Source organism: Portunus trituberculatus, chromosome 41 (genome assembly GCF_017591435.1).
Source record: "Portunus trituberculatus isolate SZX2019 chromosome 41, ASM1759143v1, whole genome shotgun sequence".
Classification (NCBI taxonomy): Eukaryota; Metazoa; Arthropoda; class Malacostraca; order Decapoda; family Portunidae; genus Portunus; species Portunus trituberculatus.
The window spans coordinates 257,912-285,540 of NC_059295.1; the positions used below are offsets into that span (position 1 = coordinate 257,912).

The window sequence follows — 27,629 nt, forward strand, 5'->3', positions numbered from 1 at the left end:
AGTCTTGACGATGCTCCCTCTCCTCCAAACCTAGTCTTTTTTGGCCCACTGAGTTAACACATTTTCCATTGCCAGTGTCAATAGTGTATTTCCCCATGTTGTCTCTGATCCTTCCATTGACCAGTCCTCCCAATACACCTCTTTACAATTAAAATCTCCCATCATTATAGTTCGTTCACAGCCACCCAACATTTCTTCCAGACATGTTCCTGTATCACTTATCATTTCTTCATATTCCTGTACTGACCATGCATTTGTCTTAGGTGGTACGTACACCACTATGTGTGTGTGTGTGTGTGTGTAATTCACTGTTTGATCTGCTGCAGTCTCTGACGAGACAGCTAGACGTTACCCTACGGAACGAGCTCAGAGCTCATTATTTCCGATCTTGGGATAGGTCTGAGACCAGGCACACACCACACACCGGGACAACAAGGTCACAACTCCTCGATTTACATCCCGTACCTACTCACTGCTAGGTGAACAGGGCTACGTCAAGGAGACACACCCAAATATCTCCACCCGGCTGGGGAATTGAACCCGGTCATCTGGCTTGTGAAGCCAGGGCCGTGTGTGTGTGTGTGTGTGTGTGTGTGTGTGTGTGTGTGTGTGTGTGTGTGTGTGTGTGTGTGTGTGTGAGAGAGAGAGAGAGAGAGAGAGAGAGAGAGAGAGAGAGAGAGAGAGAGAGAGAGAGAGAGAGAGAGAGAGAGAGAGAGAGAGAGAGAGTGTTTGCAGTGTCATCGCTCACCGAGCTGTTTCTGCTTGACGGATCACACAGTGGGGGGAGGAGGAATCCTTGATAAGGCAATAACTTTAAGAGGTCACATCGAGCTAGAAAGTACATCATTGTATTCAGAATAACAAAGAGAAAATAATTATTTGTATTGAAAGTCTTCTGACAATTTCTAGGTTTACCAATTTTACCCATCATGGGATATTGAAAAATAGTTTAATCACCGGAACATAAGGGTTAAAACTGCTATTGTTGTTTTAGCCAGGTGCCAAAATGTTGAATTTGAATAATGTTAAACTAAAACACATACAACTGTGGGCAACAATCTTATAGACTGGTTTTCAGTGCATTGTTATCAGTGTCAGTAGTACTACCTGTATCAGCCCAATTTTGTGGTATTGGTATCAGTCAAAATTCTGGTATTGGTACATCTCTACATCTTTTGTATTAAGAATGTGTGAATTTGGTATTGGAATTAGTTAAAATTCTGGTATTGGTACATCTCTAAATTTTTTATATAATGTATGATTAAAGGGACTGTCCGGTGAGGTTTTTGAAAAATCGAAAATAAAGAGGTACGTGGGTAATTTTATTTTTTTTGCTGATAGATGTTTATCACACGATGTTAGTTTAGTAGTTACAAGCGAATCAACCCATAAATAACTGCATGAAAAATAAAAAATCTATTTTTTGAAAAAAAAAATTTTCCTATAAACTGTTACCAGAGGAAAAATTTCAATTTTGCCAGTACGGATATGAAGTATGTCGTATAACAAAACTTTCCATCTCATAGAATTTTAATTTTTTTTATTTTGATGGCCATTATGAATTTTTTTTATTTTTTCAATTTTTTTTTTATATAAAATTATATTACGGCACTTAAAAAAACATTTCCAAATTCTAGGAGATGGAAATGTAGCAGCTTCATTGAGCTTCAAAATGATACCTCAAAATTGAAAATCTGTTGAGAAATGTGGGAGAAGATACGATTTGAATGATAAAAAGTGGAAACTGAGAAAAAGGTAAAAAACCCCAGAGATGTCATTTTCGTCCTTTATGACCCTGTACATTTATTTGGGTTGGATATTTCGTGCTCATACACCACCATGTGCATCATATATGCTTTTTAGGCATGTTTAGAATATTCTGTAAGACTCATATGGCACCTGGCCGCCCCTATAATGATTGTAGTTATTAGTTGCTCAAAGGCGAGGGTGTCTTCCATCCATGCATGGTTGGTACAACTTGTAATTTCCACTTGCACCATTTGTTTAGACATTGTAAGGCAAAAAAAGGCTGGATTGTGGCTTGCAAGGTGTGAAATAACGGGCGAGATACTCAATAGATCCTCCTCACATCGCAGTCACATGGACACTGAAATGGAAGGGGAGAGGGTGTGTTCCTGTGTACACCATAGTACTAAGTTGCCAGCGCCCACCTTTCCTTACCAAAGAAACCACTTTTCATGGCTTTTTCCGTGCTTATTATCATCATTTATGGTACAGAGAGTGGGGAAGCCCCGGGCTGCGGTGGGCGTGGCACGGGCCCTTTAAAGTTCAAATTAAAGTTTATTTTAGCATGTTTCCCAAAAATACTCCATCACTATGTTGCCATATGTTTAGGGATGCTATGGGGGATTTTCGATATTTTTCAGATTTTTCGATACCATGTCCACCAGACAGTCCCTTTAAGAATGTGTGAGTTTGAGATAGGGATGAATTAATGTTTGGTATTGGTATCAGTCAAAATTCTGGTATTGGTATATCTCTAACTCTTTGATATAATGTATGATTAAGAATAAGTGAGTTTGAGATAGGGATGAATTAATGTTTTCCTTTAGGTAAGTTGTAGGATATATATAGCTATGACTGACAGTGTTCATTATTTCTGAACTTATGTATTTCACTTTTATACTTTAGCAAGCACAAGAAATTCACTTTTAGATCAATAAAGTATTATTATTATCATTACTATTATCATTATTATCACATCAAAAAGCAATCACGTGATGAAATGAACTAGCTCACCCTTCAACCTATCCCCAATATAGTTCTCCCTCTCATACAAAACAACATCCACACTACTTTTGTATGTCTTTATGAATTTTCTTTCCTTTCAATTTCCCTTACATGACCAAACAAACCACCAGAAGGTGTTGCATTTAGCCATCTTCACCACTCAACGATCAATTCTTTCACAATACCAGATATACCAAGCCCTCCACAGACACTTCGCTTTCAGTATCCATTTTCTTCACATTACAAGTGATATCTTAAATGATTAAATTCCAATGTATGGGAATTAGATCTTGCAACATCATACAGTAGCTTAATTATCTTCATATCTACTGTCTATGGTTTATTGAAACAGGTGTAGTAGAAGACCAGGGGAATATATATATTTATATATATTTTTTTTTTCAAACATTGGATAACCTGGAATACAAGATACCAATATCAAGGTGTCCACTGCTGATAGTTCTGAATAATACTGTGAGCATGTAAAATCTCAAACTAGCAAATGTGTACTTAACCATAAAGGCTACAGTAAAAAAAAACATTGACTAGAGAGATGTGCCAGATTTTCTTTAGAAATCATATTTCAAAAGTCTAGTGTAAATGAAGGTGACATTTTACCTGGCCCTGTCCAGCTTGACGCATTTCAAAGGACCGTCTGCTATGACTGTGGCAGCTCGGGGTCGATCAAGCAATAGAGCAATTTCACCTGAAAATTATGAACGTATTACAATAATATACTAGCTTAACTAAATTTCCAAACTGCAATGAAATTAAGAAAAGCTGTAAATTAAGTCCTTCACTTAATTTTCCAAATTAATCTTCGATTAAAGCAGGATGTGGAATGATAAGAAACAGTTAACATCTGTAAAAAAACATTTACATGCCACACATTACCAAAATTCACAAAGGGTATATTTTCACTTTACAATAAACAAATGATGAATAGTACATCACTACAAAACACAGGCAACACATGGTTTATCATAATTGAAAACCACTCCTCACCAAAGTAATCAGAGGTTCCCAGCCTCCCAACCTCTACAGGCTCCTCAGATGGGGAGCGGGCCTGCATCACCACAGCGGTTCCTTCTACAATGATGTAGAAGTCATCGCCTGGCTCTCCCTGCCGCACCACGGTGGAGCCAGACTCAAAGGATACAGGCTCCAGGGCATCAGCCACCACCAGGCGCTCCCATTTGTCCAGTGACTCTGTAGATTGAAGACACATGACTCACTAACTTAAACAGAAAAAAATATACTATTCTGGTAGCATTCTATGGAACTGTGTTAAAAATACCATTTAATCTTCATATGTATATATAAAATACAATAAAATTTCATCTGAACAATGTCATAAACTCACCAAGAATGGAGACTTTAGAGAGGAATTCTTCATACATTTTGCGTTTCCTGATGGTTGAGCCCATAAGGATACGTCTGTATGAGTCTCTGTCAATGCCCCACAACTTAGTATCAGTTTTTGCCTTCACAGTTGCTTGCCTAGGAGTCCCATAGATGAGAGCCAACTCTCCAAAACTTCCTCCATCAGCAATGCTTGTAACATGTTCACCATCAACAAAAATCTGTTAATCAATAAAAATATTTATTCAGTGAAAGAAAAACAGCTGAGTCTCAGTGAAAAGTGGTGGGATGAAATCGAAGAAGTCTACAAGATGAAGTGCACAATCCAAAGGTGTACTTTTTTATATCAAGATTTTTAAATGCAATGCATATATTTTCTATAAAACTAATAATTCCCATACATATGGAAAGAAACTTTAAAAACCCTGATTGGGCTAGCTTCTATACCATATTTAATAAGCATGTCAAGGACTTATTTAACTTATAACAAAATATCACTTCAGTGTCAAACTTATTGACATAATATCATTTCAGTGTCAATCTCTCTCTTGTAAGCTGTAGCAGGGCATGAATGCCAGTGCTGGTGGCAGTAAGGGTACAGCAGAATGAGAATTTTTTTACACTATATCATCCCTTCCATTCTGTGGAAGAATTAACTTTAGGAAAATGATGCTAAAAGAATGTATCAATAAATAAAATAAAACAAAATAGATAAATAAGAAATGAAATGAAAATACAATAAAACAAATAAGGAAATAAATCAAGATAAAATGATATAATAAGGAAATAAATTCTGGAAGTCCCCTTTCATAATAAAAAATGAAACAATGAACGTGTTATCATTAAATTTGAAAGTTAAAACTAACATAACATAACATAACATAAATAATAGGATAACAAAGGGCCACCAGGGCCCATCTAGGTTATCCTGTACCAGTCGCACAGCGACCTCATCATCAGTACTTAAAGATACACTTACAAGTACTACACAATATATTATATACTAATTCTAAATATTTGGCCCATTAACAGGGCTAAGTCCTGCAGCGAATTCCTCTACAATCTGTGATCCCCATACATGGGGATCATGTCTTGTTTAACTATAGTAAATTTCTTATAAAACTATCATGCAGCGCTATACATAATTATAAATCTAATAAATTAAAGTGCTTATCTAATCTGTTTTTAAACATTGTCAAACTAGTGATATTTACAACCCTCTCTGGCAATGCATTCCAGAAGTCTACCACCCTATGACTATAGAAATATTTTCTTATATCTAACCTGCAGCCTTGCTTTCTAATCTTCCTGCCATGATTTCTAGTCCTACTTCCCTCCTCTAAGGTAAAGAAAGATCTCACATCTATGTAATTTGTATCTGAGAACATTTTAAATAACTCTATCATATCCCCTCTTATACATCTCCTCTCAAATGAAAACATGTTCAATTCCTTTAATCTATCTCTATACTCCAGGCGCTTTAATGCGGGTATCATCCTAGTTGCTCTTCTCTGAACGGCTTCTAACATGTTGATATCCTGCCTATAATGGGGTGACCAGGCCTGTATGCAATACTCTTAATGGGGCCTAACACAGGAATTATATAAGCTACGCACCACTTCCTTACTTTTATAACTAACATTTCTATTTATAAAACCCAGGATCCTATTTGCCCTATTTCTTGCTTTTACACATTGCTTTGAAAATTTCATAGTCCTGTCTATCACTACTCCTAAATCCTTTCCCTCCTCTACTGCCTCTAGCCAACATCCCTCCATCTCATAGCTAAAGTTTGTGTTGTCTTTACCTAAATGCATAACCTGACACTTTTTAGAATTAAACTCCATCTGCCACCTGTCTGCCCATGCTATCAGCCTGTCCAGGTCTCGTTGTATTCTGTAATTGTCCTTTTCACCCTGTACTGCACATGCTATCTTAGCATCATCTGCAAACTTTGATACTTTGCTACTAATTCCTATATCTAAATCGTTAATGTACACCAAGAAAAGAAGAGGTCCTAGCACTGATCCTTGGGGTACCCCACTAACCACTTCCTTCCACTCAACATTGCCTCATTTAATACTACTCTCTGTTTCCTATCAGAAAGCCATTCACTAAACCAATCAACTAACCTACCTCCTATCCCATGTAGTCTCAATTTGTACACTATAGTCTTTCCACTCTATGAAGTCCGTTCAGGGTGGGGCAGGTATGGTCGTTTACAACTAGCCATGCTGCCAAATCAACCTTCGTATACATGCGTCTCTCTTACTTATCATCCATGTGGTGTTTGAAAGTGATATTTTATGTATTGCGTGTATAGTAAAGGAAGTTACATAGTACAACGAGTGTCTATGTTTACGATGATAACGACGATTTGCATAAATTCTATGGCATGTGGCAGCGTTTTTTCCCCATGTTGCCACGTTGGTGGTGGTGGTGGTGGTGTCCCCTTTCATCTCTCTGCTGGGCGCTGGGTCAAGTCAGGCCAGGCCAGAGTTACCAGGTTGGCGGGTTTCCCACCAAATGTGGCGGTTTTATATATTTGTATATATATATATATATATATATATATATATATATATATATATATATATATATATATATATATATATATATATATATATATATATATATATATATATATATATATATATATATATATACACCCACCCACCCACCCACCCACCACACACACACACACACACAAACAGGGTTTTCTGAAAGTTTGAGAGAAAATGGACCAAAAACTAAGGCGCGGAGTATTACTTATTATTATTCATTTCGACTTTTTCCACACTACCTAAATAATAATAATGATGATAATAATACTAATAATAATAATAACAAAATAATAATAATAATAAGAGAGAGAGAGAGAGAGAGAGAGAGAGAGAGAGAGAGAGAGAGAGAGAGAGAGAGAGAGAGAGAGAGAGAGAGAGAGAGATTAACAGATGGGTGGTGGGTCGGTACTTAATCTGATAATTGGGAGTCGAACTGGCAACGTCGCACTCATGGGAATTCCAGAATGTGCCCTGCCCAGAACGGACTTCATAGAGTGGAAAGACTATAGCCTCCTATGCGGTACCTTATCAAACGCCTTTCTAAAATCTAGATATATAACATCTATGCTATTTCCATCATCTAACTCCTTGGTAATATATTCTAAGATATCGAGCAAATTTGTAAGACGACCTCCCTGATCTAATGCCATGTTGGGTATCTCTAATTAATCTATTCTCATTTAAATGCTCCCAAATACTACCCTTAATGATGAACTAAGAAAAATTAAAACCTAAAAGGATGTAAAACTACAACAAGACTACATAAGAAATTTCAAAATGGAGAGAAATATAATTTTTTACTTCCCATCTCCAAATTCGGATATAAGGAGAAGACAACAAATACACAACTATAAATAAGAACAAAGTTGATTGAACAAAGTTGATTTAATAAGGGTCTCTTTCACCACCTTTCTTTAAATTGTGTAAATCTTCACATAGCTGCTACAATTCAGCACAATACTGCCTACTTCTCCACCATCAAACTTTCTTTAATATAAAATAAACTTTTATTGGCTTGGATGTCTACCCACTTGCAGGTCATTGCTTTTTCCTACATTACCAAAGGCTCCATAATACTTTTAAGAATTCATCACACTCTTATGCCACATACAAGCTTATCAGCAGCTAAGTCAAGAAAGATCTTGTTCATAAGACCTAATCTATTTATTATATACCAAGCTGGCAATACCATATAAGGTGGCTCAAACAGAAGCACCACACACTCTCAAGCACACAATTTACACTCTTAGCTCTGTCAGCCACTGGTGGAAAGGGAGGACCTAATAGGAGAATGAAAAATAAATGAGAAATGAAAAGAAAAAGAAAGGGCAGGAACAAACCTCATGTTGCAACACTAATTTCACAAGATCAGTCACTCCTGGCATGATGATGAACAAGGTAGGCAGCAATACATTATACATGACAGGCACTCATTACTAATTTCCAATGAATAATCATCACTACATTAAATGAGTCAGGTGGTTTCCATATCAGATTACATACTGCATCCAGAAACACTGGTTGCTGTGTTTGATATATCAAAAGTATGTACATGTGATCACATACAATCACACACACAGTTCTAAGTCTAAAGGTGCGAGGATTCTGCGTCACTGACTGAATGTCCCAAAATTTCTCCGGCGATGTTCAGTCCATTTTGTTAGTGGGCCATGTATTGAGCAGGTGCAGGTAGTAAACTTAAGGGGCTATTACACTGGCCTATGATATGTGGAACGCGGGTCATGGTTCTTGGTATGAAACCAGGAACACTATCACACACAAGCTGCCCGCGTTCTTGTTATGCTAGGCAAATGGCCCACCAACCAAGACAAAGCCTAATCAAAATAATCCAGAACAAAACCATGCCGCTTATACCTCAGCCTGTGCTTTGTCCTGGAACTGTATTTGCACTTCCTCTTGTTGAAGAAAAGTAAGTAAAAAAAACTATAAAAAAGAGACGTGCGCAACGACAACTTTAGAGTCAGAGGTGGTTGCCATGAGCCCAAACTATCGACATGATATATATATTTTACCTTTCTAAATTGATGAAATATTATCTAATATTCCAATATGAAAATTTAGTCACATTCTTTTTAGTTCAAATGAAAGGTTTTTATTACATATATTATGTTTATTTTTCCACTGGGATAGCATACAGAGAACCGGGATGGATATGAAGCCATCCCAACTTGGTTCCGCTAATCCCGGGCAAGTTCCAGCTATCTGGAGTGGATGTTCCTGGTTCCGTGTATCATAGGCCAGTGTGATAGGGCCTTTAAGCTGCCTGAGACCCCAATGCATCACACTTTCTACCAGGTGGGTGTAATCCTTTAATTGCTCACACCACATGCTCACTGCATCTACACTCCATCAACATCTATTAATTTTTTCCCCCCATGTAACTTATGATCATGATCGCCCACATATCCGGATCGCCACTATCCGAAATTCACTACTATCTAGAGCTGCCCTCAAGCATATTCAAACCTACCGCGTGAGCGATGCCTTGATCCCCACAAGCACGGCAGCTCTTATTCCCATACCCTCCTGCTCTCACTTGCCAAAAACTCGAGTAATAGTGGTGCTATTCAGCGAGTTTGTAGCGTTCTTCGTCATTTCAGCATGGCAGGAGTGTACGTACATCCCACCACCACTTAAGGCGACGTCATACTAGCACTTTTTCTGTCATCTTGAATGATTTCTGTCGTTTTAAACTGTTCCATCAACTCTTTTTGTCGTCTTGAGTCAGATGAAATGCACCGTTTTCCTCTACTGTCGATTTTTAGTCAAATTAAGATCTATGGCTTCTAATCAACACTTTTATAATATAATCAATTTTCTTGTTAATTGGAATGATGCTATAATCTCAAATTAATAGAATCTTGATAAGTAGATATACAGGCAACCCCACTTAACAAACAGGTTACGTTCCTAAAAAAACGTTCATCGCGCGAATTTTCATTAAGCGAACCAATTATAACAAGTTTAACCCCTGACTTGAACTTCCATTGAGAGTAAACAAAGAGAGAAAGCATCATAGTACAGTGAAAGATTTAATGAAAGTAAAAATTATCAAGTTAAATATTTAGGCAGTTTAATTTAAGTCATTATAATGTACAGGCAACCCCCGTTTAGCGAAGGGGTTACGTTCCTAAAAAACACTTTGTTAAGCGAAACTTCGTTAAACGAACCGATTATAACAAGTTTAACACATGATTTGAACTTCCATTGAGAGTAAGCAAAGCGAGAGTGCATCATAGTACAGTAAAAGTTTTAATGAAAGTAAAAATTATGAAGTTAAACATTTAGGTAGTTTAATTTAAGTCATTATAATGTACACTAATGTATGTATGTATGTAACTTTATAATGTTGATGATCTTAACTTTATGAAGGGAGGAAGAGTGAAACGGAAAGACACTAACCGGCAACCTGTGGAATGTAAACAAAGTGCGCATCATTGTACTGCATACAAAACTTATGTACCACATTTCCACAAGGCTTTCCATTTTATCCATTGTAGAGTCATGAGTTCAGGTGGTTCTTTTAGCTTGCAAGGAAGATACGGTCTCACCAGCCTTCTTAATAGAGTCTGCTGACTTGAAAATAGAGACAGTATAATATGGAGTCAAGATGGTGGCCAGCACTGCTATAGTTTTCTGGCCTCTCTCGTGTCTGTGAATAATATCTAGCTTCATTTGGAGAGTAAGAGACCTCCTGGTCTTCTTACGAACACTAGGCCAATTGCAGGGCATTTTGGTGGTAAGTTGAGCTAGGGAAGACAAGCTGCTGCTGAGGCTGTTATGTTTTGACTGGGGAGTGAGTGTTGCGCGTGTTGTCCTCGAGAGGCTTGATTTTGATCTTGATCTTTATTCTATAGGTGTCCCAGGATTTTTCCTGAGGCAGGCCTTAGTACCAGCAGCTCCTGATGTATTCAAAAGCCTGTCAGCTTGCGTGATATGGTGGGGCTTTCAAATTTGGAAAAAAATTACCTGGATAAAACTTCGTTAAAGCGAGTTTGGTGTTCGTTAAACGAGCAGATGGTAGTAAAATGAAACCTTCGTTGTAGCAATATTTCGTTGTCGGAACCTTCGGTAAACGGGGGTTGCCTGGGGCAACCCCCGTTTAACGAAGGTTCACGCAACGAAATTTCGCTACAACGAAGGTTCACACAACGAAATTTTGCTACAACGAAAGTTTCATATTACTACCATCTGCTCATTTAACAAACACCAAACTCGCTTTAACGAAGTTTTATCCAGGTCATTTTTTACTAGTTTGAAAGCCCCACCATACCACGCAAGCCGAAAAGCTTTTGAATACACCAGGAGTCGCAAATACTAAGGCCTGCCTCAGGAGAAATCCTGGGACACCTGTAGAATCAAGATCAAGCCTCTCGTGGACAACACACGCACCACTCACTCCCATAATAGCATCAGTAGCAGCTCGTCTTCACTCGCTCAACTTACCACCAAAATGCCCTGCAATGTGGCCTAGCATTCCTAAAGGGGGTTTACACGGTCCAACGCCTTGTCGAGCCCGGTTCGACAACTACATGTTTGAAGTGATGTTCGAGCGTGTGAATGGGGTATTTGGTTGTCGAGCGCGCTCGTCGAACCAGGGGTGTGGAGTCGGAGTTGGAGTCGGAGTCGAGGAGTCGGCTACTTTTGGCCGGAATCGGAGTCGGAATTGGAGTCAGAGTCAGAGTCAGAGTCAGTAAAAATATGAGCGACTCCAACTCCTTTACGTGATAAATTTTCGAGTAAAGATTCCACTTCATGGAGATTCCTAAAAATTGGGAGAAATTGACTTTGTGGAGGATGTGTCCAATCAAGCAGTCTGCGGAAATATTGGTATTTTTAATATCTTTTCATGCTTTTATTTTGTATTTTGTTGAGGATATACCCTAAGGAAGGAGGGCGGTACATGCTGCAACAACCACCCAGACAGCAGATAATATGGGTATCGCCTTTTGCCATATTTTATGGTGTTTTGCATGAGCTAATGTGTATATTTATCATAGAGGTTAATTGCTAAGTGATATCCAACGATGGTAAAATGAGTGTGGTACTAGTACATCATGTGATCCTGTATTATAAGCGTTGCGTACGCATCTCCATTCTCCCCCTTGCTGAGCTAGACTGACAACGCTCTTCAGCAGATGCCAAGAAGGCCTCATCAGCGAGACCTATAATGACTGACTCGGTCTATATTTAACTTCATACAGGTAAGACCATTAAATTCTCTGTCATTGAGGTGTATATATAGCACAGAATTAAAAATACCTACAGTGCGAATTCCCTATACCTTTGTACCGTAGCCAGTTAGTTGAAAAGTGACAACACACCTCACTCCCACTCAACCTCCTGACATTATCATATTATATTATGAAAATATATAAGAATTTAGTTACATTCAATATTACTTCCATCCCACAAGTTTTTATTACATTAGATAATTATAGCAGAACAATAACCATGAATACCATTACTTAATTTAGAGAATAATTACAGCATGTTATTACATATTAAGATAATTTTTATTAATTTATGATAATTATGTAATTGTCAAGTACACTTTTATTATGGATTGACTCAAAAATATGTAAGTATTGATTCTCTTAACTTTCGTCCCTTTTGGGTGTGGCAACTACCGGGCTTTTTGTTTAATCTTTTCCCTTGGCCACCCTCCCTGATGTAAAAAAAAAAATAGATTATATCGTTGTACTAAAGGGAAAAAAAAAAAAAAAAAAAAAAAAAAAACACCTGAGCTCGTGACTCTACAATGGATAAAATGGAAAGCCTTGTGGAAATGTGGTACATAAGTTTTGTTTGCGGTACAATGATGCGCCCTTTGTTTACATTCCACAGGTTGCCAGTTAGTGTTTTTCCCGTTTCACACTCCCTCCCTTCATAAATTTAAGATCATCAACATTATAAAGTTACGTACATACATACATTGGTGTGTACATTATAATGACTTAAATCACATTTAACTGCCTAAATGTTAAACTTCATAATTTTTACTTTCATTAAACCTTTCACTGTACTATGATGCACTCTTGCTTTCCTTACTCTCAATGGAAGTTCAAGCCAGGGGTTAAACTTGTTATAATTGGTTCGCTTGACGAAGTTTCGCTTAACGAAGAGTTTTTTTAGGAACATAACCCCTTCGTTAAGCGGGGTTGCCTGTATATATTTATATATATATATATATATATATATATATATATATATATATATATATATATATATATATATATATATATATATATATACAGTAAGTCCTCGTTATACGGTACATATGCGTTCCTGGAAACCTTACCGTAAATCGAAATTACTGTATACCGAACCCATTATAACATGTAATAATAGGGGAATGCATTCCAGCATGTCAAAAGTCACCCCTACAAAAATTGAAATACATGAAAATCGTCATGAAAAGAAAAATGTACAGTACTGCACAAAACAAATAAACAAAGTTTTTTTTTTATTTACCTTTCTCTCGCCATGTATTCTATCAGATGATGTCCCTTCTGAGGCTAAGGGACAACAGGGATTTCAGCCCTTACTCATCTTCCGCTGAGTGTGCAGACGAGGATAAGACGTCGTCGTCTGCACAGTCGGAAGCAGATGTGGAAGGGTCAGCTGTAGCAGGGTCGGCACATATTACTGGTTTGAAGAAAGAGGATATGGAGGAAGGGCAAGCTGTAGCAGAGTCAGCACGTTTCACTGGTTTGAAGAAAGAGGATATGGAGGAAAGGTCAGCTGTAGAACCGTTGGCAGCGGATATGGAAGAGCCAGCTGTAGCAGAATCGGCAGGTGTGACAGGGATGGCATGTCGTACTGTCTTGAAGAACGAGTAGATGGAGGACTGTTTGGTTTTACTTATTTCATCATAGATTTCTTGATAAATCTTGACACTTTTCTCTACGTCATGAGCCACTTTGCTACTCCTGGCAGGATTTGGGTCACATTCCTTCAGGGTTTCCAGAGCTTTTTTGATGCCACCGAGACATTCTCTAAGAGTTTTGATGTCCAGGCCATGCACAGGTTCTTCCTCGTCTACCTCTTTTTCTGTCTCCTGTGATGCCTTGTCTTGCTGTATAAGTTCATAATTTGAGAGAGGTTCAGCATGGCTTTCCAAAAGATTTTGAACATCATCATCAACTTTATCGAAGCCAGCCCTATGGCACAGATTTACTATATCATTTTTGATCGCACCGATGACATCTTCAGCGAAGCCTGGGAAGTCATGCGTGCATTCTGGCCATACTTTATTCTACGCCAAGTTCATGGTAGACGTCTTCACTTCATCCCAAGATGACTTGATGTTATCTAAGGCGTGCTTCCACCATTCTCTGATAGTGGGCTTGCCAGGACCATCTGTACCCTTTATCAGTTGCTGCATGCTTCGCCGCTGGTAGTGGGCTTTTAATGTTTGCCATAATCATTATGAATATATTTGTGCTTACAATAGAACCTTTAATATTCCATTTATTCATCTAATTAGTAATGCATACGAGTAATACGTAATGCAGTTAAGAAAAAAAAGGGGGAGAGGAAGAGATAACAGGCTACAAGGGTGGTCAAGTTGAAGTCAGTACTGTGAGTGGCGGGGAGGTGTGGCGTGGATGACGTCATCACCCCTGCTCCCCCGCGGTGGGCCCTCTCGGATGACATGAGCAGATACCGTATCTGTGAATTTTTCTTACCGTATATCGAATCGAGGGTAGTAATTTCCAAATACAGTTACTGTGAATTTACCGGATAAAGAACTACCATATAACGAGGACTTACTGTACTTTTGTTCTGGCTTAACAGTGAAAAATGGTTCGGTTGTTTGTTTACATTTCTCTAGGACTGCGACGCTCCAAGGTAGAACTTCCAAGTAGCAACTGGCCGAGATGAGCAGCTCTGTTGTTTATGAGTGGACAAAGCTGTTTGAAGAGTTCTCATAGAGAGTAATAAAGGCCCAAAATAGCAACAAAAAAAAATAACGGTGACTTGAAGGGGCTGCCATGTTTGTTTACAGTTGACAAACGCAACAAAGGCGGTAGTGAGCTTTTGTGTGATGATGAGTGTCGACAAAAGTTGACAGTCTTGAGAAAGTTGACGGAAAAGTGCAAGTGTGATGCCGCCTTTACTGTTGTGTGTACATCCCACCACCCCTTATGCTGCTTATGTACCATTTTTTATTCCAGATTATACATTTAATGTGCTTTCATTCATTGTTCCCTTACCCATTTGGGTTATGTACATGTTTTTTTCTCAATTTATAAGGGATTGGGAGAGGAAATTCCGTGTATCTGGATATTTCGCATATCCGCCATGGCCTTGGTTGCTATAATCCGGATACGTGGGCGATTACTGTATACAAACAAACATACATACATACATACATACATATATATATATATATATATATATATATATATATATATATATACAGGTAACTCTCGATTTATGCGATAGATGCGTTCCAAGAGGCATCACATATATCAAAATTCGCTTAAAACAAATATGTAATTCTCATAAAAAACAATAGATAATAGGGGAGATGCGGAATGTGGTCTAAATAAATTTGTACAAAATACTCTATTTATTTGGCTAAATTAACATATTTTTATTATTTACCATTCTAAATACTAGAAGTGTATTTAAAGTAAAGGGAAAAGCAAGAAATAATAAGAGAACACAAAAAATAATAAAAGAAAACAACAAAAAGAATACGTAAACAAAACACACTGCGTCACTGCCTTCACTACTCACACCACAGTCAGTCACCATCTTCCTCTGAGCTTTACCACTTTATCAAAAATAACCCCACATGCAGAAGAAGATGAAGGACGTTTTGGGACCATCTTGGTGAATTATAGGCAACTTAAAGAGATTCTGCCTGTACTCAGTGCTGGCAGACTGCAAATGAGGCATGAGAAGAGCAGGAGCTGGATCCAAGATTCTTTAACAACATTAGAGCAACCTCCTGCAGCGAAATGGCATCCATGAACGCTTGGAGGGATGGTAACGAGGTTGATATCAGGTTGGTCTCAGCTGTTACTGTTTTATATATGCATTTATGTTCACAAAACAACATTTCTATTAACTTTTTACAAACCTTTCCCCCAAGAAAGGATTGTTTTGTAATGCATAAAGTGAAATCTTACATGGAATACCAAAAAATAAAGCAGAGATGACGAGGCGGAGACTCGCAGCGACTCGGCCGCTTCTTCTTCTTGTGACCCTTTTAGCTTGCGTGTATTTGTTTCCATTCCTCTATTGCCTGCTATAATGGATATCATATCCTAGTATTCATATACGCTCATGCCATGAGGATAACCTTGACTCCGTGGAACTGAGTGATAGTGAACTACTAATGAAATACCGCGGTATTTCATTAGTAATTCACTATCACTCAGTGATATCATATCTTAGTATTCATATATGCTTATGCCATGAGGATAACCTTGACTCCGTGGCACTGAGAGATAGTGAGTTACTGAATGAAATACCGGTATTTCATTAGTAATTCATTATCACTCAATGCCACAGAGTCGAGGTTATCCTCATGGCATGAGTGTATATGAATACTAAGATATGATATCCATTACAGCAGGCAATAGAGGAGTGGAAACAAATATCGTGGTGAAAGCAACACGCAAGCTAAAAGGGTTACAATAAGAAGAAGCGGCCGAGTTGCCATGAGTCTCCACCTCGTCTGTGGTCGATCTCATCTCTGCTTTATTTTTTGGTTTTCCATGTAAGATTTCACTTCATGTATTACAAAACAATCCTTTCTTGGGGGAAAGGTTAGTAAAAAGCTAATAGAATTGTTGGTATGTGAACATAAATGCATATTATATAAGACAATAACACCACCTCCAGAGGTGGTGTTTCCAGCAACGTGAGAGCAACCTGAAAGCAACCTCGTTACCATCCCTCCAAGCGTTCATGGATGCCATTTCACGGCTGGAGGTTGCTCTGACGTTGTTAAAGTTTCTTGGATCCAGCTCATGGCAGCCAATGAGCACTTTTAGGCGGGCTACCAACCTCCACCCGCCAACAGCAACGAATCTTTGTGGATGCTATTTTACGAAGATTGGTATGTGAGCAGGAGGTTGCTATGTTGTCTGTACCAACATAGACAACAACCTGTTTCTTGGATCTGGCCCTGGAGCTCCCACCTATCAGCCAGCTGCAAAACTCTGGCGCGCAGTTTGAAATTGCGTCTGGCGCTCAGTTTGAAAATGCAGTTGGGCCAAATCGCGTATAAGCAAACTGATCGCACAAATTAAATTAATTACAATATTTTTTCAGTCGCGTTATAACAAAAACGCGTAAATCAAACACGCGTAAATCGAGTTACTTATACTCTATAGATTGGTACGTATTTCATCACTACCTCGTTATATATCTGTAGGAATAATTCATATTTCCCCTGTATTGTCTTGACTTTCATAATGTTCTTCCATTTTATACCACCAAAAAATTGTCTTAACTTTTCAAAAAAATTTTTTTTTAGTCCTCCCTATATCTTAGGACTTCCCATTCCTGCATTTCTAATTCTAAAGTTACATGGTCACTTCTCCCCATTGGCCTCTGATATTGAATGATAGGAGGGGTCTCCGACTTCTTTGTGAATACTAGGTCAAGTAATGATAGTTCTTCTTCACCTCTGTACCGTGTTGATTTTTCCACCCACTGATCCAGTGTATTCACCATAGCTAACTGTAGCATCTCCTTGCTCCATGATCCAGCATACCCATTACTTCCATCTCTCTCCAGTTTGTTCTTTTGTAAATGAAGTCTCCTACTAATAGTATTTCTCCATCTCTTCTTATCATATTATCCAGGAACTTAATCACCTCTCCTTGCATTTCCTTATGTTTTTCTGTTCTCCATGTATTGGTCTTAGGTGGTACATATGTGACTATGATTGTCCTTTTTTACATTTCTTCAGTCTTGATTGTTACTGCCATTACTTCTGCCATGCCATCTCCATAGTGAACTTCCTCCACACATATATCATCACGAACCATTATTAGCACTCCACCTTCCCTTTTCCCTTTCTTCCCCTTCTTCAACTTTTATATCAATCATTCAATCAAGGGTGGCACATGCCAGTGGGTGTATCACCTTGCCTACCCTATGACATAGGTGGTCATGCCTTGCCAGTCTCCATGCAGGCTCCCTTCACGTGCCAAGTAACTCCCAGCAGGAGGCATCAACTTGCTGCAGCCATGAGTTCTGTGGGCGTCCCCTTGGCCTCCTTGATGATGGGTTATCCCTTTCGGAGATAACTTGATATGCAGGATCGCCTTCTGGGTAGTGTGCCACATGCCCATATAGTTGCAGTTGGCATTGACGGACTATGCTGGTAATCAGCCTGAAATCAGTCTCACGGAGCAATCGCTGGTTTGACACAAAGTCATACCAGCAGTACTCCATGATCCTGCAAAGGTATCTACTATGCATTTCACGGAGAGTGAGTCATTGTTTTTCGCAAATATCTTTCAAACTAATGAATTGATCGGAATGGTACTTCGATACTGTGTACTAGACACCTTCCGCTAATTTTTGGTCATACTAAGGAATGCCAAATGATGTTAGTAAAAGCGTTTACTCTAAAGATGTACGGTGTTGCCGAGCCTCGCCAACCAATCCATACGAACGTCTACAATCCCTCATCCCATTCCTCCCTATGTTCCTCTCTCCCGCTCGCTTCCCCCTCCTCCTCCCCCTCTCCCGCTATCTTCCCCTCTCCATGTTCAATTGTGTATGTTAGTTCTGGCGACATGTGACTTCAGCTTTAAACATCAAGGGTAAACGCTTTTACTAACACCATTTGGCAATGCTTAGTATGACCAAATATTAGCGGAAGATGTCTTGTACACAGTGTCAAAGTACTATTCCGATCAATTCATTAGTTTGAAAGATATTCGCAAAAAACAATGACTCACTCTCCGTGAAATGCGTAGTAGTACCAAAGACATCAATTGGCCTCTTCAGACTGATGTTCAGCGCCCATGTCTCACAACCATACAGTAAGACAGGGATCACCAGTGGCTTGATATGAATCTTCGTCCAGCTGCACAGGTACCGACAATGCCAAATACTCGTGTTGAGTGAGTCCATAACACCATGGGCCAGGCCAATCTGCTGTACAACTTCACCACTGCGACACCTCATAAGAATCACTTCCCCTCATCCCGTTTTTTCCACATTGCCTCCATATAGGATTAGTATTATTGTTAGGTATTGTTAAGTTGGGTTCTCTATTGTTATATCTATTTGTGTTATATATGTCATAACCTGGCATGCCACAGCCTGGTGGGACATAGCGTGATGCAGCAGTGGCACAAGGATGTAAATAATTACGTCTACGGGAGAATTGTAAAAGGGACCCTGCTGCGAACACGAGAGTGGGAGGCCAAAAACATTAACAAGAGAGAGGGAAGCCAGGCATCAGATGGTACGCAGACCCAAACAAACACCCAAAACAAAATACTCTGGTTACGACGTTGGAGAGTAGTATAGTCAACACGTGTTTCCCCACGTGTAGTTAAACAGGATTGGTGGTTTTAAATGGCCAATGAACAAGCAGTATTTCATGTTTAGACCAATGGTGAACGTGCTATGAGACTAGGGAAAAGTTGAGCCTATGAAACACCAGTAAGGCAATGTTGTGTATACTACGTTTAAGGTTGTTTCTACATTACCTTCGTATGTGTTCTCGTCCTTACATTGTCACACGTGGACCTCCACATGTCTGATCTCTGAATGGTAGATGGTAAAATGGGCGTGGAGAAAAGGTACGAAACCTTGAGTATTTAAAATAAGCAGAAACCAGCAAGAAGCTCTCTAGAATCTTGGCAGAAACGAGAGGAGAAAGCAGAAGGCAGTGGCCGAGAGGAGGAGAAGAAACATTTGAGTCATGGACAGACTCTTTCTTGTATTAGTGAGTAAAGCTCTATAGTTGTTAATGCAGTCTAAGACAATGTTTATGTCATTTAAGTGAAAGGAGGAAACAAATATAGGATGTGTATTTATTAGGATGTTATATTAAGATTTTATGTATATGTAGTGCAATTCCCACAGTTGATGCATTAAGATATATCATATTGAGGAGATAATTACATATGATATATTGTGGTGTATACATTATATGGGCATTTATAGAAGTCAAGCATTGAGTTGATATTGAGATGCATCAGCTGTGAAATTGGCACCTAATGTTTGTGGTTTTATTGTATGTGATTAACATTGATGAAGGATTTACGGAGATAAGGATGTACGGAGATGAGCTTAACATTTTTAAGGGCATTGATTGAATTTGTGTGACATTATGAGCAATCTTTGAGAAGTGGTGTAATTAATCTTAGATGAATTAAAATTAGAAAATACAATACCGTATAATATATTACCTGCAGTAAGAATAAGTCTTCACTTAGAATAGCACGATTGCAACCTGCAACGAACTTCGAATATATATATATATATATATATATATATATGTGTGTGTGTGTCAGTTTCATGTGTTTCATGTTATATCTATATGTGTATGTCAGTTTTATTGTTATTGGGTTATTAAATAGCTTCTTAAGTGCCCCCTTTGCATTTCCTCACTAGTTGAACCTGCAGTGTGTTTTTTTTTATTGTTATTGTTCACCAGCTCCCCGATGCCAATCTTACCTATTTAACTGGTGAACGTAACAATTGGCAACCGTGACAGGACCCTTATAACCCTTGTTCAGTATTCCATTTTTCCAGTGATTTTTTTTCTGTGATTACATTATTTTTTCTTGTGTTTCTGTGGTGTTGTGACTTTGATGTGTTTTTTTTCTGTGACTTACTCTGCGTGTGGTTTAAATTTACCTTTGTGCAATCAAGCGGCTCCCTTTGGGTTTAAAGTGCTTCGTGACTTTCATTGGTATTGCATAGCAGTGGTAGAGCAGGAAACCAGGTAGAAAGGCGTGTTCACCGATAGCACTTTTCTCAATTTTTTGCACATAGGCAGGTGTGTAATAAGTGTTATCCAAGTGTTAGGATCATCATATTTTCATGGGAACCCTCAATCCCCTCACTTCGCGGAAAATTTTTCTCGCTAGTTATAATTGGCCATTTTAACTAGTCCCTCAGACTAATCCGCCTCCTTATCAATAACAAGTCTCAGTACAATTCACTCCTCACTCTCAAGTCTCGTAACTAGAGTAATCCGGATCCTTTTAATGCCGTAATTCTCTAGTTTACCCCCATTAGTGATTGTACTCATAAGTGTTTACTTAAGTATAATCTAGGTAATTTCCAAGGTTGCCTTTATTATCACTCTGCCAAGTTCCTCACTTAAGTAATTCACTTATCATTTTTTTGTTGTTGTTTGTTTAACATCTATTTAATATGGCTTCCGCTCAGTTTAACGTTGAAGATTTTTGTGCTGACCCTTCTCTGGAACAACTTAAAGATGCTAACATAAAAAAGACCAATGGAAAGCCATCGCTAAACATTTTGATGTTCCCATCACGTCTCAGATGACTAAAGAGGTCATTAAGAATGTAGTTGTTGAACATCTAGTGCAAGAAGGTCAGTTGCTAGGAAATGCCATAGAAGAGTTAACTCCCATGTCAGCAGCCTCTACGAGGACTATAATACACAGTCCCCAGGAAGAACAGGATAAGAGTAGGATAAGTCAGTGGGAAATTGAGAAGCTAAGACTAGAATACCGGATGCAAGAAAAACAAATGCAACTACAGGCAGAAAAAGAAGAGAGAGAATTACAGGAAAGACAAATGCAACTACAGGCCGAAAAAGAAGAGAAACAAATGCAACTACAAGAAGAAAAAGAAGAGAGAGAATTTCAGTTACAACTTAAAAGGCAGGAGAAAGAGTTAGAAATTCATGAGTTAACCCTACGAAATGATGCTAAGTTTAGAGGGGAAGAAATAGATTTAAAGAAAAAGTTAGCAAGTTTTAAACCTGCTACAGCTGCTCCTCTAGTTCCTCCTTTTGATGAATCTGATGTTGATGGATCATTTCGCACCTTTGAGAGCATTGCTAATAGGAATAAATGGCCTAAGGATCAGTGGGTGTCTCTCCTTGTCCCCAAGCTAGTAGGAAAAGCTTACAGGGTATACAACGGCCTTAGTGATGAGGTAGAGTATGAATAGATCAAAGGTAACATTCTAGACGCCTACTCTATCACTTCTGATGGATACAGACAACAGTTCTGAAAGTATGTGAAACCAGACTCTCACACCTATGTTGAATTTGCTTGTGAGAAACTAAGACAATTTAAGAAATGGTTAACTGCCCTTAACATTACCATCTTTTCGGAGTTGCTCAATCTAATGGTCCTGGAAGAATGGAAGAACAAGTTACCCTTTAATATTCTGAGGCATGTGGAAGAACGGGGAGAGAGTGATCATATGTCTGCCGCTAAAGTGGCTGATGCCTTTGCTTTGTTGATGGGATCCCTGGGTAGTAGAGGTCGTGGTTCACCATCTAATGTTAGGTCCTCCTTTGGGGAAGGTTTTGGGGCGGGTGGTAAGCCCACCGGATTCTCGCCAAATGCGTATAATTCCCACTTGTGTACATACTGTAAGAAATCAGGTCACACGATCCAAAAATGTAGACACCCAAATTGCAAGGCCTCTCAACGTCAACCTTCTTTTGTGGCCCTAAACCTAACACATTTGAGAACAAGAAACCAGTGGCCCTAGCTAACCCTGTCAACTCTCCTCTAGAACTTTATGACTCGTACATGTATCAAGGTAAAGTGTCCCTGACTGATGGTAAAGACAAGGCAATAAATGTCAAGGTTCTGCGTGATACAGGTGCTGCCCAATCCATCTTAAGGGAAGATGTCATCCCTAACATCAAACAGGCTTTCACTGGGGAGGTGATCCTTACAGGTCTCGAATCACAGCTCTCCTATCCCTTGGCTAAAATTAGCTTACAGTGCCCTTTCATTTCAGGAGAGGTTGAGGTAGCCATTAAACCTGATGAACTGCCAGTACCGGGGGTACATCTTGTACTGGGTAACAATCTTGTGGGTAACTTGGCTGTTCTAAACTTAATTGTTCTTGAGTCCCCTTTAAAAGAAAGTCCCACTAAGACCCTGGACCAAACATCTCCTCATTTCTTCCCAGTGTGTGCAGTCACCAGGTCTCAGTCCAAGTCCCCTGCCCTTTCATCACCTCCTCCCCCAATGACTGCCTCTACTGACAACTTGTACAATAACATAATTTCAAAGAGAATTTGATTAATGCTCACGAACAGGATCTCACTTTGGCAAAGATCAGACATGTTGCCAGTGAGACAAAGGATATGTCTAAATTGCCTTGTTTTTATTATCAGGAAGGAATCCTGTTGTGTGCCTACAGACCTCCTGAACTGAAACAACTAGACACCTGGTCAGAAACACATCAAGTTGTCATCCCCTTGTCTGTAAGACCAGCCATTATAGAACTATAGTCCGACTCAAATATGAAGGCCGCTGAGGTGGGAGACCTATTGGGGATTTTTGGGCAAAACGTCACAATTATAGGATTAACACTGAAGTGTGGAGAAATGCCCATCTCTCCCGCTCTCTCTCTCTGGCTTGTTACTACTTCCTCCTGTTTCTTATTACTATATAGTTCTCTCATGCATGTGTGTGTGTGTGTATATATATATATATATAATCCTGCTTGAGTCTTTCAAGTTTCGTATTGGTTCTCCTGTGACACACACACACACACACACACACACACACACACACACACACACACACACTCACTCACTCACTCACTCACTCACTCACTCACTCACTCCTCCTCACTCACTCACTCTCTCTCTCTCTCTCTCTCTCTCTCTCTCTCTCTCTCTCTCTCTCTCTCTCTAAAATAGACAAGTAGACATGCATCTTTTTGTTGTTTTATTTTACTCTTTTTCCACACCACCCATGAGGTAAGAGTTAAGGTGCAAAAGAGGTTTTACCCTGTAGGCATAATCCTCTCTCAGCTATTTAATCAGACAGTTCTTCGTCAGAAGTGTCCTCCACATTGATAATAAAAGAATCCTCTAAGCAGAACTTGTTGACGCTGTAAATAATTAATTTCTATCGACTATGAAGGTTGCAATGGTGAATAGCGCGGACGAGATATTCACCTTCCATCCAGAGCGACAGGGAGGGGAAGAGTGACTCGATTTGACCTGGGGATTATCAGCGGTCAGGGAGATTGACCTCACCCATGTCCAACCTTGAAAAGTAGCAACACTGGAGAGCACTGGTGCTACATTTTGTGGTATCTAAACAAAATCATTGTCTTCATTACACTAAAACAATATTCAAAGCTCTCTATACATCCTTATTAGAAATTTAGAGGAATACACTTTTATAACGGTTCATTAAGATGTAAGTTAATAATGAGATCGAAACATGTGCTACGATGCTTGACTGCCGCACAGAATCCCGTTAGGTCTCCCCCCTCAGCGGCCTTCATATTTGAGTCGGACTATAGCTCGTGATGGATTGTCAGTTCATCTAGGCATCCAAAAAAACCTTCAAGAAGGCTCTTCAACATTTTTTTGGGCCAGGAATGAAAAAGGATGTGTCACACTATGTAAAAACATGTCACATATGTCAAATTGTGGGTAAGCCTAACGAACGCCTTGTGCCAGCTCCTCTGACGCCTATTCCAGTTCAGACGGAGCCCTTCGAAAAGATCGTTCTGGACTGCGTAGGGCCCTTACCCAAAACCAAACGAGGGAATCAGTATTTGTTAACCCTCATGGATTATACTACCAGGAACCCTGAAGGATTCCCTCTTAAGAACATCACATCAAAGACCATTGTAAAATATCTAATACATTTTTTCACCTGGGTAGGAATTCCAAAACAAATTCAGTCTGACAAGGATAGCAATTTTTTCCAACAGATAGTGAATGAGCTAAACATCGACCATGTAACCTCCTCGGCTTACCACCCCCAATCCCAAGGCTGTCTGGAGCGGTTTCACCAAACATTAAAATCCATGATGAAGAAGTATTGCTTGGAGCATCAAGGAGACTGGGATGAAGGTATCTTTCCTTCTCTTCGCCTTAAGAGAATCTCAAAATTCTTTAGGTTACTCCCCTTTTGAATTATTCTATGGTAGACCGATCAGGAGGCCTCTCAAAACAGTAAAGGATCAATGGTTTACTCAAAATACTCCTTCAAGCCCCAGTGTGTCTGACTACATCAGTAACCTTAAGAATAAAATCAGTGAAGTCAGATCTTTTGCTAAATCAAACTTCCTCAAATCTCAAACTAAAATGCAACAAAATTCTCTCCCCAAATCTGTCATGAGAAGTTTCAAACCAGGAGACAAGGTTTTACTTTTTCTCCCCACTCCAGGCAATACTCTTCACACTAAGTTCATGGGACCTTATGTTATGGCTCAAAAACTAAGTCCATTAAACTATGTGGTCCACACTCCTGACCGTCGTAAGGATTCCCAACTAGTTCATATTAACCTAATGAAACCTTACCACTCCAGAGAACCAGAGGACGACTTGTCTCGCACTGTACCTGTATGTCTGGTAGGGAAGGTGTCTGCTCCTGTGCCGACATCGAATTCCTCTTCTCATCACCTAAAGGACGCCCCTCAAACAGCAAAATCATGTCTAACCTTGATGAGGTTTTTTTCCTTAACACCTTCACAACAGTCTGATCTTAAAAAGTTATTGCTAGACTTTTCGGAAATTACAGGTGACCTTCCAGGACTTTGTACTACTATCCAACATGATATAACATTAATATCTAATGACATCAAGCCTATAAGACAACCAGCCTATCGCATTTCACCCATTAAAAGAGACTTGATGAAAAAAGAGGTAGACTATCTGCTCTGTCATCACCTTGCAGAACCTAGTATATCCCCTTGGGCTTCTCCCTGCCTGTTAACATCTAAGCCAGATGGTAGTAGTCGATTTTGCACCGACTACAGGAAATTAAATAAAGTGACAGTGCCAGACTCCTACCCATTGCCCTTGATAGAGGACCTTATAGATAGCATAGGAGTAGCCAAATTTGTAACCACCATAGATTTACTTAAAGGTTACTACCAGATTCCCCTCTCGGACGAGGCCCAAATAATATCCGCCTTCATCACCCCCTTCGGACTGTACTAATACACAGTGATGTCCTTCAGCTTGTCTAATGCTCCCGCCACCTTCCAGAGGGCTATAAATTACATCACCCAGGACTTGGAGGGAATATCTGCCTATCTGGATGACTGGGTGACACATCTGACCCATCTCTGGAGGCTGATGGGTCGGTTGCAGGAAGCCGGTCTTACGATCAACCTGGCCAAGTCCACCTTCGGGAAGTCCACGATGATCTACCTGGGACATGTGGTAGGGAACAGCAAGGTTTGCCCCAAGAGAGCAAACGTGGAGGCCATCCTTGGCTTCCCTGTCCCTACCACCAGGACAGCTCTCATGAGGTTCTTGGGGATGGCTGGTTTCTACAGACGATTCTGTAGGAACTTCTCCACCCTGGCCGCCCCCCTGACGGACCTTATCAGCACTTCCGTCCCCTTCCACTGGACCCCGACCTGCGACCAAGCCTTCCAACATCTTAAGGCATTTCTCTCCTCGGAGCCAGTGGTCTGGACGCCAGATCACTCCCGCCCCTTCCATCTACAAGTGGACGCGAGTGGAGTTGGAGTGGGTGTTGTCCTCCTACAAGCAGACCCCACAAGCGGCATCCTCCATCCCATCGCCTATCACTCCGCCAAGCTGAAGAAACACTAACTGAACTACTCCACCATCAAGAAGGAGGCTCTGGCACTCGACCTGGCGCTCCAACGTTTTGAGTGCTACCTTCATCCTGGCCCTCAAAATACGAAGGTCTTCACCGATCACAACCTTTTGCCCTTCCTTCACGCCATGAAGAACCGAAACCAACGCATACTTAGGTGGGCCTTGTTAACTCAACCCTTCAACTTGGAAGTCCACCATATCAAGGGGGTGGACAACATCATCGCCGATGCCTTATCAAGATCTCCCGTCTCACCTCCTTCATGAGCCCATTTCGAAGGTCTTAAGGGGTAGGAAATGTTACGGCCTGCCCGTAACATACTCCACTACCATCACCTCCTCCGCTTGCTACCTCGTTGGCCACCTCTCCACCTTCCCTCCACGTTACTGTCTCATGAACCTTAACATAACATAACATAAATAATAGGATAAAGGGCCACCAGGGCCCATCTAGGTTATCCTGTATCAGTCGCACAGCGACCTCGTCATCAGTACTTAAAGATACACTTTACAAGTACACAATACATTATATACTAATTCTAAATATTTGGCCTATTAACAGGGCTAAGTCCTGCAGCGAATTCCTCTACAATCTGTGATCCCCATACATGGGGATCATGTCTTGTTTAACTATAGTAAATTTCTTATAAAAACTATCATGCAGCGCTATACGTAATTATAAATCTAATAAATTTAAGTGCTTATCTAATCTGTTTTTAAACATTGTCAAACTAGTGCTATTTACAACCCTCTCTGGCAATGCATTCCAGAAGATTACCACCCTATGACTAAAGAAATATTTTCTTATATCTAACCTGCAGCCTTGCTTTCTAATCTTCCTGCCATGATTTCTAGTCCTACTTCCCTCCTCTAAGGTAAAGAGAGATCTCACATCTATGTAGTTTGTATCTGAGAACATTTTAAATAATTATATCATATCCCCTCTTATACATCTCCTCTCAAATGAAAACATGTTTAATTCCTTTAATCTATCTCTATACTCCGGGCACTTTAATGCTGGTATCATCCTAGTTGCTCTTCTATGAACTGCTTCTAACATGTTGATATCCTGCCAATAATGGGGTGACCAGGCCCGTATGCAATACTCTAAATGGGGCCTAACATAGGAATTATATAAGCTACGCACCACTTCCTTACTTTTATAACTAACATTTC

The 27,629-nt window shown here is 39.7% G+C and overlaps 1 protein-coding gene across 10 annotated transcripts in view; it reads right to left on the reverse strand.

The window, feature by feature from the left end:
- The window catches only part of LOC123517154 (cAMP-dependent protein kinase type I regulatory subunit-like), a 240,909-nt gene that overhangs the window by 51,911 nt on the left and 161,369 nt on the right, over positions 1 to 27,629 (reverse strand). For 9 of the 10 annotated variants that reach the window (XM_045277122.1, XM_045277123.1, XM_045277128.1 and 6 more), the window contains 3 exons: positions 4,115 to 4,334; positions 3,757 to 3,960; positions 3,370 to 3,457 (listed from right to left, as the gene is read on the reverse strand). In XM_045277122.1, coding sequence (XP_045133057.1) covers positions 3,370 to 3,457; positions 3,757 to 3,960; positions 4,115 to 4,334 — 512 coding nt within the window. Of the gene's footprint in view, positions 1 to 2,070; positions 2,108 to 3,369; positions 3,458 to 3,756; positions 3,961 to 4,114; positions 4,335 to 27,629 lie in introns of those variants that run through there. The other variant, XM_045277121.1, reaches the window with a different exon arrangement.